At 39.0% G+C, this 12,283-nt stretch overlaps 1 protein-coding gene across 11 annotated transcripts in view; it reads left to right on the top strand.

Moving 5' to 3' along the window:
- The window catches only part of Elavl4 (ELAV like RNA binding protein 4), a 137,101-nt gene that overhangs the window by 78,467 nt on the left and 46,351 nt on the right, over nucleotides 1-12,283 (top strand). For 9 of the 11 annotated variants that reach the window (XM_048815421.1, XM_048815418.1, XM_048815417.1 and 6 more), the window contains exon 2: nucleotides 9,723-9,963. In XM_048815421.1, the coding sequence (XP_048671378.1) occupies nucleotides 9,723-9,963 (241 nt within the window). Of the gene's footprint in view, nucleotides 1-7,139; nucleotides 7,227-9,722; nucleotides 9,964-12,283 lie in introns of all 11 variants that reach the window. The other 2 variants (XM_048815422.1, XM_048815423.1) reach the window with 1 other exon arrangement.

Genomic DNA, 12,283 nt, shown 5'->3' with positions numbered 1-12,283 from the left:
CCCAGAGAATGTTCAGGGAAATGGTGTCCAACTAAGCTTTCAGGGGCAGTTGGAAGGATAAAGTTCTATCAAGTCAGAAAGTCCTTTTTCCAAAAGTTTCTCTATTATTAAAAAACGAAAGAAATGAAATGGAAAAAGAAAAGCAGTGAATGGGGAAACTAACAATAAAACTTCAAGTGTAATAAAATAATTTTCAAATTTAAAATTATCCTACCAGAATGATGTTCAGGGTCTTTTCATTAATGAACATGTAGAGAGACTATAAAGCTGTGCGAATCGTCCATGAATACAATAGACCATGGCCACTGTACACACATTCAGGTACTGAGAGCTGTTTGATTTCACTCAGTATCTTTAGCTTCAGAATGCCCCAAAATAACCTCTCTCTTCTGACTTGCACAATTGGAAGAGCGGTTGGCATTATACAATTCTTTTTGAAAAAAGAGAAGGTTGTTCGACACAGATTTTTCTAGGCATTCTGTACTCCTCTTAATTCTCCTCCTTATCCTGCCCCAGCTGTGTTAAGAAAACAACTATTTAATTTCAAAATAAAATATATTTCTATGTAGATTTCTGAAATTTTAAATTTGAGTGTACATATATTTCTATGTAGATTTCTGAAATTTTTAATTTGAGCAAATTTAGAAACGTGTTTGCTTTTAACAGCTAAATCTCGATGAGTTTGCTCACACTCTGAGCCACTAGCCAGGCATTTTATAAATATACAATACTTAAGTTTACATGAACTGTGCCATTGGCTATTGCTTATGCATTTAATCGAAAGATAAATCCGACTTAATCAGTCTGTGGACAGTTTTTCAAATGATTCATTAAATACTCTTTGTATGGAAGATGAAGATAACACATTTACTATCACAACTGGTCCCCATCCCAACAGGTACCCATAGCTTATCATTAGGCATTTTAGTTATTTTATCCACATTAAACATTCAGAGTTCTGAGGGGCTTAGGTGGTAGGATGGAAAGGAATATTGTTTTTCAACTGATTTTTTTAATTAGTCTGAGCTTTCCCAGGAAATTATATTAACATGAAAATATTTGCCTTTTTCAAATATAAAAAAGCATATTGAAAGTTTGATAGTATTTACTGGCCATTTTGGAACGGAGGACTGAATTGTGGGGGATAAAGGAACATTCCCTCTTTTTTATAATCAAGTGGATGGTCAAGCTGTCCTTCAGCTCTGGAGAGTTTGCCATAAAAGTCAGTTAAAACTAAACACCCAGGAGTCTTACCAGGATTGCACCAGGGTGGACACACCTGGGGAATCATTTTAGGCTCAAAGCGAAGCTCTAAAGAAAAAACTGTAGGGCATAAAGGAGGTCAGTATTTATTTAGGAGAGGAAGTGTGCGTGATGTGTCTGGGGAAGAAGATTAAAAACTTGGATTTCTGTGATTTTGAGAATAATGCCTGAGAGAAATTAAATTTTGATTATGCTTTTCATATCCACGCTGGCCCTGCTATTTTAAGTATTAATGTCTCTTGTTCTCTCCAGCGACTGCTGATTTTTTAAAAGCCCTGACTACCTCCACTGAGAATACTTTTGGCATGCCTGGTGTTCCTCTCACTGAAGAAGATGCCATTTCAAAAGAGGGATGCCTCAAGCTTCCCTCTTTGTTACAAACAGGCATTTGTTTAGGACAGAGGCATTTGGACCAAGAACAGCCCTGTCAGCTCAGTATCAGAACAGCATAGGATTAGCCTAAGTATGTTCAATGCATGTGCTTTGGGCAAGGAAGGGAGTCATTAGAGGAACTCTGGAGGGGATTGCTTAAAATAAAGGGGTGTTTACAGTTGATTTTAAATAATTGTTTGTTTACCTGTTCTCTTCTGCCATCCTTCCAGTTTGAACTTCCTGTACTGAGCACAGATCAAATTATTTTTGTTTTTCCAATTCCTAGAACAATGCTCTGGCCTATAATAGCATCCAGTAAGCTTGTGTTGAATTGAATACACTTGTTTTAAGGATATACTGAGAATTTATTACCACTGAACTTCCTAGAGTAAATAGGTCTTTCAGGTTATTTGTGCATGTGCCCAAAGGTATTATTAAGCTGTCAGAGTGTTTTCCCTAGTTGAAATTAAATTTTTTTCTAGAGTTTTCTAGTTACCTTCCAACAGAATCTATAGAAACTTGGTATGAATGGTTTGGGGGGCTTGGAGTGTGGTCTGCAGCCAGTGGTCTGTGTGAGTAATCACTTCTGAGTTCCCTTTTCCGAGAGTGTTCAGATCACGGATCTGGCCCCTTCTCTTGGGCCCCATGAATAACGTGTCTTTCACAGTTGAATCATAACCAGGAACGTTGTATTTAGAAAACAATATTAATCTAAAGGGAATGGAGCCAATTAAAGCCTCTTGACAAAAGGAGGGGGAAGGAAGGAATTTTATGAGCTTATAGAGGAAACTTCAAAGAAATATGAAATTGGGGGGCTGTACAGACATTTTTAGTATCTTTCAAGGAGCAAGAAGTGAGGAATTATTCCTAAAAATAATGTCTGTATTCAGAAACACAGAGTCTGCTGTGTAATTTTCTAACTTTGGGGATTTGTTGTTCAGGCTTTTGAAAGGCGGGCAAAATGCAGTAGTCAGGACTGCTCCACCAGAGTCTAACATACTGCATGTCAGGATTTTATAAGGGTTAAGTGGGAAATGCCTACAAAGAGAATTAGGACTTTTATTTTTGTTCTCATGAATAATTTAAATCTATTTCTTTAATGGCTCGATTCAGTGACTGCCCTTGGTAAACATTATTCTTCATGCTCTTGGGAGCACTTGTTCTGTTACATAAGGGTTAGCCTTTATGTATAAATTTTCAAAAGTCCTTCCAACATGGTAAAAGAAAACACCTTTAAATATTCGTTAAAATATTTAATAAGACACGTGTGTATCTCAGATATACCCACCTGAGATGTGTTCACACTCGGTGCATTCCTTCAGCACCTTTCTAGTTTCTGGGACTGCTGACATTTAAAGGGGTTTGAAAACAGAAGGGAAGAGTATTTGGAAAGGAAACACTATTTTCCTGTGACCTTCTATGATTCTTTTCTCTTGATCCCTTTGCATAAATTGAGCAGTGAGACCCAGAGTGGAAAACTGGAAGTTGAAGAGTGCTGAGAGCCTTGTGTGGGTGCACAGAGGCCCCGCAATGGGCTCTTGAATGACCAATGACAATAGCGAGTTCTGCATCAGGGTAGACTCCTGTAATACAGAGTTGTAGCCCTTTAGTTGCCCCACAAAGTAAATCCTGAATGTATATACTAGGTTAAAACACAGAAATGCAAAACAATAGTTTGTTGTCAGACTACCATTTTTATGGACAATATTGGGACAAGGATACAATATGGCATGACTGGCAGGATTGATGAGAGGATTATAGCATCACTCTGAGTTCTCTGCGGCCTTGGACAATGACTGTTCTCCATTGTGAGAAGGAGCACCAGTCATGCAACTGTAGCCTGATTTCTCCTAAATGTGAGCAAATTAAAGCTTTATGAATAGTGGAGGATGGAGGGAGGTGTAAGCAATTCACAAGCTGTTGGAAGAAATATTAAAAGGACTTTAAGCACACTTTTAGTACTTTAGTCCTTAAGTACACTTCTAGAATTTTAGAGTAGTCTTGCTTAATACACTTCAAGGACTTCCCTGGCCACAGGATGTGCTTTCTCCTCTGACATATCGACTCCTCAGCAATAAATATTTGTTTGTTTAATGAGTGAATGAATTCTAAGAGCAAGATATTATATGAACAGATTTGGGAAGGAAGAAAAGGTTTTGTCCTTTGATTCCATTGCTACTCTTAGCTTTTTCTTCTAACTTCTAACCTAGTTTCTTAGGTTTTGAGTTTTTTTTTTTTTTATCTTTTCCACTGTTCTCTTCTAATAATATTAACATTAGTCATCACTAATATCTGTGGAGGGATTACCAAGCCAGGAATAGTGCTTAGTGTTCCATGCACATCATCTTCCTCAGTCTTTGTGACAATTTAGCGAGGACAGGTACCATTTTTATACCAGTAAGACCAAAGGCTGCCCTAAACCCCCAGCTTCTACTTTCTCTCTCCTGATGCATCATTAAAATGGGGCTGAGATGAGGGTGTAGTGGGACTCTATGTGATATCAGCATGCTTAACTAATAGGTCTCACCCCCCGCCTTGGTGTGGGCAGTGGGGTGGACAGTGGGTAAGTGGAAGAGATTGGGTGAAATGGGTCACCTCATCGCTGCCCCCCAAAATGGAGAATTATACCCTCATTCAAATGGCCATGCCTTCATTGTCACAAGAGTACACAAGTGAAGTGGTCTGCACACCTGGGTTCCAGTCTCTTTCTGCCTCTTACTAGCAGTGTGACCTTGGGCAAGTCTTTTACTCTCTTCTGGTCCTCAGTTTCCTCATTAAAATTATGGGGTTGGCCTCGGTGGCCCCCAATGTCCTTTGATATCTCTTGTGTATCTTCACTGTGAACTCAGCGAGGGCCCATTCTTTGTCTTTATCTCTGTATCCCCAGGACCTACCTAGAGCAGTGCCTGGCATGCTGGGGCTCTGTCTCTGTTCATCTCACATACACAGATCTAGCTATAGTGAAAATAAACCCTTTTTTATGTGCATATGACCTGGTATGTCCAGGTAGTAGAGTTACAGTTAACTTAAGAGGATATAAGGACACCCAGATTGTGGCAAGGGAGGTGCCATCAAGGTTGGTTTCTCCCCCCTGACCAACCCCCCCGTACTGTGAGAAAGAGGCTGGTGTAGCCTCTGCTCCTTACCTCCCCTCTGCAGAGATAAAGGACCCTGGTGATGATCCTGCAGCTGCATGTCTGAGGCCTTCCTGCTTGCTTTTGTTGTATATTTTGCAGAGAAGAGTGGTGGGAGGGGTGAGGTTAATGCGTTGAGTGTGAGTAATTAGTCATTCAAACCGTCGACATTTACAATGACAGGATTTGAGTGCCTACATTATTGTGCACTGCTCTAATAGTTTATCCCTGAAATTTTCTGCCTGTATAATGTTTCTTAAAATATATCACAGGAACATAAAAGATTTAATGTAGTGCTTTGTACAACCATTAGAGTTTGAAGTCAACTGAACCTCCTCAATGCTCTTGCCTGGATGCTTACTATAATTTTTTGTTCTTAATTGCCATTTAGAAAAGGGAAGGGGAAGGCAAGTCAGGGGTTTGGAACCTGGTCAGCTGCAAAATTGGCTGCAAGACCCACACCAAAAGTTTCATTAAAGTACATATGCATTCTTGGGTACCTGATATATTTGTTTGTAATGAAAATTGTGCTGTTAGAATGTCAAAGGCATTAGCCTGAGGAAGCAAGTGTTCTGATTTTGCCAAACCCACCTCTGTTTGGATGATGTGCTTCCCACGAATATGCATTTTCTCTACCTCTGGTCTGAAACAGACCAAGTAGAGAACGCAGGTGTCCTCTCTTTAAGATCTCTCATAACCTTAAAATGCTCCGGTTTTATATTCAGTATCTTTACATCTTAGCAACTTCTCCTATTTTCCAGGTAATGTTTTAAAATCCTCTTGATTTATTCATATATCAGATTTGATGTGGCATTTTTACATTTCCTTTTTTTTTTTTTTTTTTTTTTTGGTATCCTGGTATCCTGGGATGCACCATTAAGACCGCGACAGGGATCTTATTACATAAGATATATTAAGACATTTGCAAATGTTTTTCAGCTTTCAGACTATATATTTTTATTGAGAAAATTCTGTGTGAATGTTATGTTCATTAATTCTTCCTAGATACACAAAAGTATAACTACCTAGTGTGTGTGCAGAGCAGAGAGAGCTCCATCTCCATCACATAAGAATGACATGACCTAATTTATGAATATGGTTGCTTGAGGTAGCTCAGTGGCAAACATTACATCTCATGGGCACCACTGGTTGTCTAATCTACAAATAGGGCTCAACTTTGGGAGTCAACATAAATTTAAAAATCCACATAAGATGTAAGGAGATACAGAAGGCTGTTAGTGGAACTGAAATTACTTTACCTGAAGCCTTGATACTTCCTAAGCCTTTTGGGAGCAGGAATACCTGTAAGATGGTCATATGGACAAATGCTGGCTTTCACCACGTTTGTGAAGTGAATGTCTGTCAGACACAAGTTGAACCTGACTATCAGGTGACCTTGAACATTTTTGGTCTCACAGAGTCTCAATAAGCTCAGGGGTGGTGCACATTCTTCTATATTCTCCATCATTAGCACCAAAAAATCTGCATCACTTTGGTGCAGGATATTTTCTAGGTGTCTGTAGGGAGCTCTGAGAGGGGTAACATGAGAAAGGTAGTAATCAAGAAAGCAGCTCTGTGGATTGTAGGACTGGTTTGGGGGTCTTAAATAAAAATACAGTAGTTGGGTTGCTCTGAGGGTCTGCCCACCAGGTCTACTGAGATGGATAAACTCCAATTTTCCAGTTCCTTATTGAGTTGGCTGTGCTTCCTATATTTGTTGCCTGGACACATAACTCAGTGAAGCAGTGAGACGACATAGCAAATGGAGGTGCTGTGCATGACCAGGAGGCCAGACAGCTTGGCTATGCAGAGCTGGCCCAGGAGGCCTGACAGTGTGGCTATTGAGAAACTGCCTCCCAGCCAGGATCTCTGCTGATGCTCTACAACATCTTGTCCATTAATGATGCCTGCTAACCCCTGCTGGGCCCAGCTCCCCAGTTTTTTTCCTGGACCCTTGCCTTGAGGGCAGAGCTGCTGAATAGGCTTTGCTGAGCACAGTTTCTATCAGGTTTTTTTTTTTTTTTTGTGTGTGTGTGTGTGTAGTTTTTTTGTTTTTGGGTTTTTTGTTTTTGTTTTTGTTTGTTTGTTGTTTTGTACTAGGGATTGAACCCAGGGGAAATTTACCACTGAGCTACATCCCCAGCCCGTTTTGAATTTTTATTTTGAGACATGGTCTTAGTAAGTTGCTTAGGATCTTGCTAGGTTACTAAAGCTGGCCTCAAACTTGAGATCCTCCTTCCTCAGCCTCCAGAGTTGCTGGGATTATAGGCATATGCCACCACACCTGGCTGGTTTCGATCATTTCTGAGGAGAGCTTGGTTTAAGATTCTTCTCAGAAGCTTTTTGCTTTCTCCTTGCTGTCTGGACCAGCCTTCTGGAATCCTACAGTTGACCTGAAGCCAAGAAGAAAGTTCTGGTGATGTGAGAAGTGGAGCCACTTAAATTGCTTGCATGATGGTAAAGAACCTAAGACGCTACTCACCGTCCTCAGTCCGCTTTATTACCCTAGCTCTTCTCAAGACTTCATGTTTTTCTTTTGGTTTCATTTCCCATTTGTGACCATCAAAAGAGGAAACAGTATCACTGGGGCATAATGAGGAATAATAGTGATGATGTCTCTAGGTACTTTTTATTGTAGATACTTCTTATATATGAGCTTTCATCCTGAAGAAAACCAACCCTGCATGGGAGGTTTTATTCTAGTTTTCCAGAAGAGAAATCTGAGGCTCAAAGTCACAGCTAATAAGTGATAGAGCTAGAATTTTAAGGCAGCTGTTGTCTTGGCTCCAAAACTAGTTTCTTCCTCCCCCCACCATACCACTCTTCTTCAAATGAGAAAACAAGTAAAAACAAAATAAGTTAAAAAAAAAAAAAAAACCAAAAACAGTCTGTGAACATTGGTGAGGATGTGGAGGATCTGGAACTTTCAATCTTTACCTGTGGGAATATAAATTGGTACATCTACTTTGAAAAACTATTGGCAGTATCTACTGAAACTGAACATACATATACCTTATGACCCCCCAAAACAGAATCCTAGGAATATACCAAACAGATACATGTGCAAATACCTAACCAAAGATTGTGCATAATGCTCATAGCAGCAACAACTCTGACAGTTGAAAACTAGAAACAATCTAGTTCATCAAGAGATAAATTAAATGTGACATTTTCTTACAATTAAATTTTCAATAGTATAGGGAAAGAACAACATAGCACTACACAGACAATATACATGACACTTCAGACAGGTGAAAAGACTACACATGGTATGATTCTATGCAAACTTTCAAAAATAGGCAAACGGGATCTATGGATTAGAAGTCAGAATGGTGGTTACTTTGAGGAGGGTGATGTAAATGACAGGAGAGGACAGGAGGATTTCATGGTACTAGTCACAATCTATGCTACAATGTGAAAGTTGGTACCCAGGTGTCAGTTGTGTTTACTTTGTAAACATTCTTTGCATTTGTAGCCTTGAGGTTTGTACACTTTACTTCATGTACGTGATATTCAACAAAAATGCTTACCCCCCCCAAAAAAAATTCTCTGAACAGTAAAAGGGTAATAGTAATAGGATCTACTGTTTATCAGATATCTGTTACACCTTGATTCCCTAATGCCACATAGCTAGTGAGTGGCAGGGCATGATTCCATTGCCTAAGAGTTAAGAAGTGATTTCAGAGGAGACAGAAGCCATATGATAGATAAACAGGGGACAGTGATAAAATAGAATGAAAAGGTGGGACCAAGAAGACTAGGAAGCCTGGGTGCAGGCCCAGATTTTGCTCCACTTTCTTGAAATGACAATGTCACTGGATGTCTTTGGACTTAATCCCAGATATGAAAATACTGAGCTAGATTTTATTCCCTAAAGTGTCTTTTGGCTCTGCAGTTTTGTGATTTTCCATTTTTGTTACCCCATACAGGGCATCTTCATGGCCTTGCTCCCTCAGTTTAAACCCATTTTCCATCTAAAAGCATCATCATCTCGGCATTGTCCCTGATTGCCTTTATTCTGTGAGCTGGGGACATTGTACCTCTATTCATGCCTATTGTCCTGCCACCAGCCATGCACCTGTCTGTGTCCTGGAGACTACAAGCTCCTTGAGGACAGGAACTCTTACGAATTTTTTCCACTAGTATGTTGCCTGAGACAGTTCACACACCCAAGGAAATCTTTTTTCAATTAAGTATTTAAATCCAGAGAAAGTCCTTCCCCGCCCCCGCCAAGTAATGTACAAGAGGACAGTCTTGGGCTACACTGGACCTAAGGTGGAGACCTGGAAAAAACTTTTTGTTTTTTGTTTTATTAGAGGTCTGGAAGAAACAGCAGCCGAATGGCTAGATTTTTAAAAAAATCATTAGATGATTTTTCAGCTCCCTGGCATGTACTTGTGAAATCACAAGTTTGATCAGTGTTTAAGCATCAGTGGAAATCTCAACCCTTCCCATATGGAACGGCCCCGCTTAATTCAATGTCATTTTACTTTATGAGATAGTTAATAAACAGGTACTGTATTTGATCTTGTGAGTGTAGCCCTCTATATTTAGCTTTTTCAGCTTTAATGGAACTATAATTTTAATCATGATTATTACTTTACATTTTAATTATAATTTGGTGTGGCTTAAGTATACATTTCTGAGAGTGATTGTGTAATGAAAACAGGAATTAGCTTTTCATTAACAAAATAATGGGAGAGTTCCCACTGCATTCTAGTCTGTGTTCAAAATCTAAGGGCTGGCCTAAAAATAGCAAGGGGAGTTTAACATTTTGGTTAAAAACATGCTTCTAAAGTGGCTGTGTTCACAACCCAGTCTTTCTTGCTCCATCTTGCTTCCATCTTGTTCTCTTCCTTTTCAAAAAATAAAATAAAATAAAATTTTAAAAGGACTTTGATTGTGTCTTTCAGATTTCAAAAGGTTTCTTTTATTATTATTACTTTTGTTTAGATAATTAGCACCATGGAGCCTCAGGTGTCAAATGGCCCGACATCCAATACAAGCAATGGACCCTCCAGCAACAACAGAAACTGTCCTTCTCCCATGCAGACAGGGGCAGCCACAGATGACAGCAAAACTAACCTCATCGTCAACTACTTACCCCAGAATATGACCCAAGAGGAATTCAGGAGTCTCTTTGGGAGCATTGGTGAAATAGAATCCTGCAAACTCGTGAGAGACAAAATTACAGGTATGTTCTTCCATATTCTAGACTTGGGACTTGCAGAAGAAGTTATATCACTGAATATGGGGAACTTAGAAGAAATGCACATGTGTGATTGTGCATCTGAGTGTCTGCATGATGTATCCTGCATGCAAGGATGGCACCTATACACAGTCCTAGACCCACAGCACTGTACATGTGTGTACACCACATAAAACCATACTATGGATTGGTAGGACTAGGAAACCCATGAAGATCTTAGAGCTTCTTCAACTTTATGTGAAGTTATCCTTTCGTTTTATCCTCTTTTATTCTTAATCAGCCACCACTTCTCTCTGTTCTTTAGCTCCCACTTCTGCCCTCTGCTCTCCTATATTCCATAGTAGTTTTTATTCACTTCTTCTCCTTCCAAGCATTAGATTGTGTGTGTCCAATGTTCTTCCATGTGTTGAGACAAGTGTTTTAAAGGGTGCCACAGTGGACTGTGGAAGGGTTACACAACTGCTCATTGTCCCTGCGGAGAAATAGGCCCTAAGGATAGCAGATTATTCTGTAACTGTTCAGCAGTAGGAAGGAGGTGATTAAAAAGGATCTGCATTTGAGGTATTTCATTGTATGTATTTGTTTGTTTTGAGGATATTCTGAAAAGTCAGAATTTTTTTTATTTGAAAGTGAAACAGTACCCTATAGAATTTTGATATCTGAGATTTTTTATGTTATTATTTTTTCCTAATCAATAACTATTCTTTGAGGACCTAATGTTTGCTAGACAATGGTACTATAATTCTTTGGGGGAATTTTTCCCTGTAATCTTGTTGGAAATGAAAACATTTTCTTAGAAAACCACACAGTGATGGCAGTGAAGCTGCTGCTTTCTGGTGCTCTACTCCTGAAATCATTCACGTCAACTTCAAGTGCTTGTCAGTTGTGAGTATTGACTTTTGTTTCCCTTTCTTTGGACAGTTTAATTGACAAGCAACAGACTTAAATTAAAAGGAAGCTCTTTGATTAAAATAGGGAGATAGGACATCTTGATTTTAAATCAAAGTCTATAATATATATGTGTACCAATAAATATAAATTCTCCCATTCTCATAATTCACATATAACTTCCCCCCCCCCCTTATAAATTATTTTGCAAAATCATTAAACTTGTAAGGTGCTACTTTCTACAATGTAAGTCACATAACCTTCCAAACACACTTTCCTTACCTATAAAATTCCAAAATAATGCTTATCTTAGAGGGAGTGTTGTAAAGGTGAAATGTAAGACTGGCTTAAGCACCTCGTCCAACACTTATTGTGTAGGGAGTTTTCTGAAAATGGAGGATGTTGCTATTACGGATATAGCGAGTAGGCCTTGAGGAGAGTGACCAGGACAGGTCTCCAAATAGGGCCAGGCTTTAATGATCTTATCCCAGAGCACATCTATCCTTTAACAGAATTGCCTACACTTTCAGAAAGCGGGTGTTTAGATTCCTGAATAATCTTTATATAATAGGATGATAATTCAAACCAAATTAAAACCAGTTAACCATATGATTCTTCCTCCCACTCCTATATAGAAAATGTATTTTTGATTTAGCCTTACCTTCTAAATAGGGATTCTGCCAGCTATATTAGTGAATATTATTAATCACCTTTTCAGACGATTTCCCTTAGAATGGTAGTGAGACTTTTGTGAAGTACTGATTCATGGTGTTGATCCTTGTTTTCTAAAGACACATGTTTAAACAAGCAGATTCCTTTACTGAAAGAATGCTAATTTGGTAGTTCACCGAGTGGATTTGAATAGGAGTGACAGCTTCGAAGACAGCCTTTAATTTGGTATACAAAACCAAAATTGTCAACTTTGGTTTGCTTAGCACCCTCTCCAGCACAAGCAGAGACATACAGTAGTATCTGAGCTTAAAGAAGAAGAAGCTTACGGGTTGAAAGCAGAAATACAATTTAGGCATGAATTTATAATTATGCAATTTTTTAAAATTCAGGCAAATTTTTTTATTTATATAGACCTTATGGGAATGAGGCAGGGAAATACAGAGACCAGAGATATTTGCCCTCATTTGGTAGCAGTGTTTAATAAAAGTAGAACTTGTGGTTGTAAAGAGTGCTTATTAAATTCTTCATTTACACTACCTAATTAATTCTAGCATTTTAAATTAACAGTGAAACTGGTCCCTGCTGTACCATTCCATAGATGCAGCATATTTCCTCCATCCACCCGTTGTTCAGGTTTAATTGGCTGTGCTAGAAGTCAGACAAGGAGGGAGAAGACAGGGCTTCAGGGAAATGGGGAAGGAGTAAGAATTGCTCTAGAAAGACCCTCTTAGGCCTGCTTTTGGGG

This window comes from Marmota marmota, unplaced genomic scaffold (genome assembly GCF_001458135.2).
Source record: "Marmota marmota marmota unplaced genomic scaffold, marMar, whole genome shotgun sequence".
NCBI lineage: Eukaryota > Metazoa > Chordata > Mammalia > Rodentia > Sciuridae > Marmota > Marmota marmota.
The sequence above is the reverse complement of the archived record's forward strand: the minus strand, read 5'-3'. Positions and strand labels throughout refer to the sequence as shown.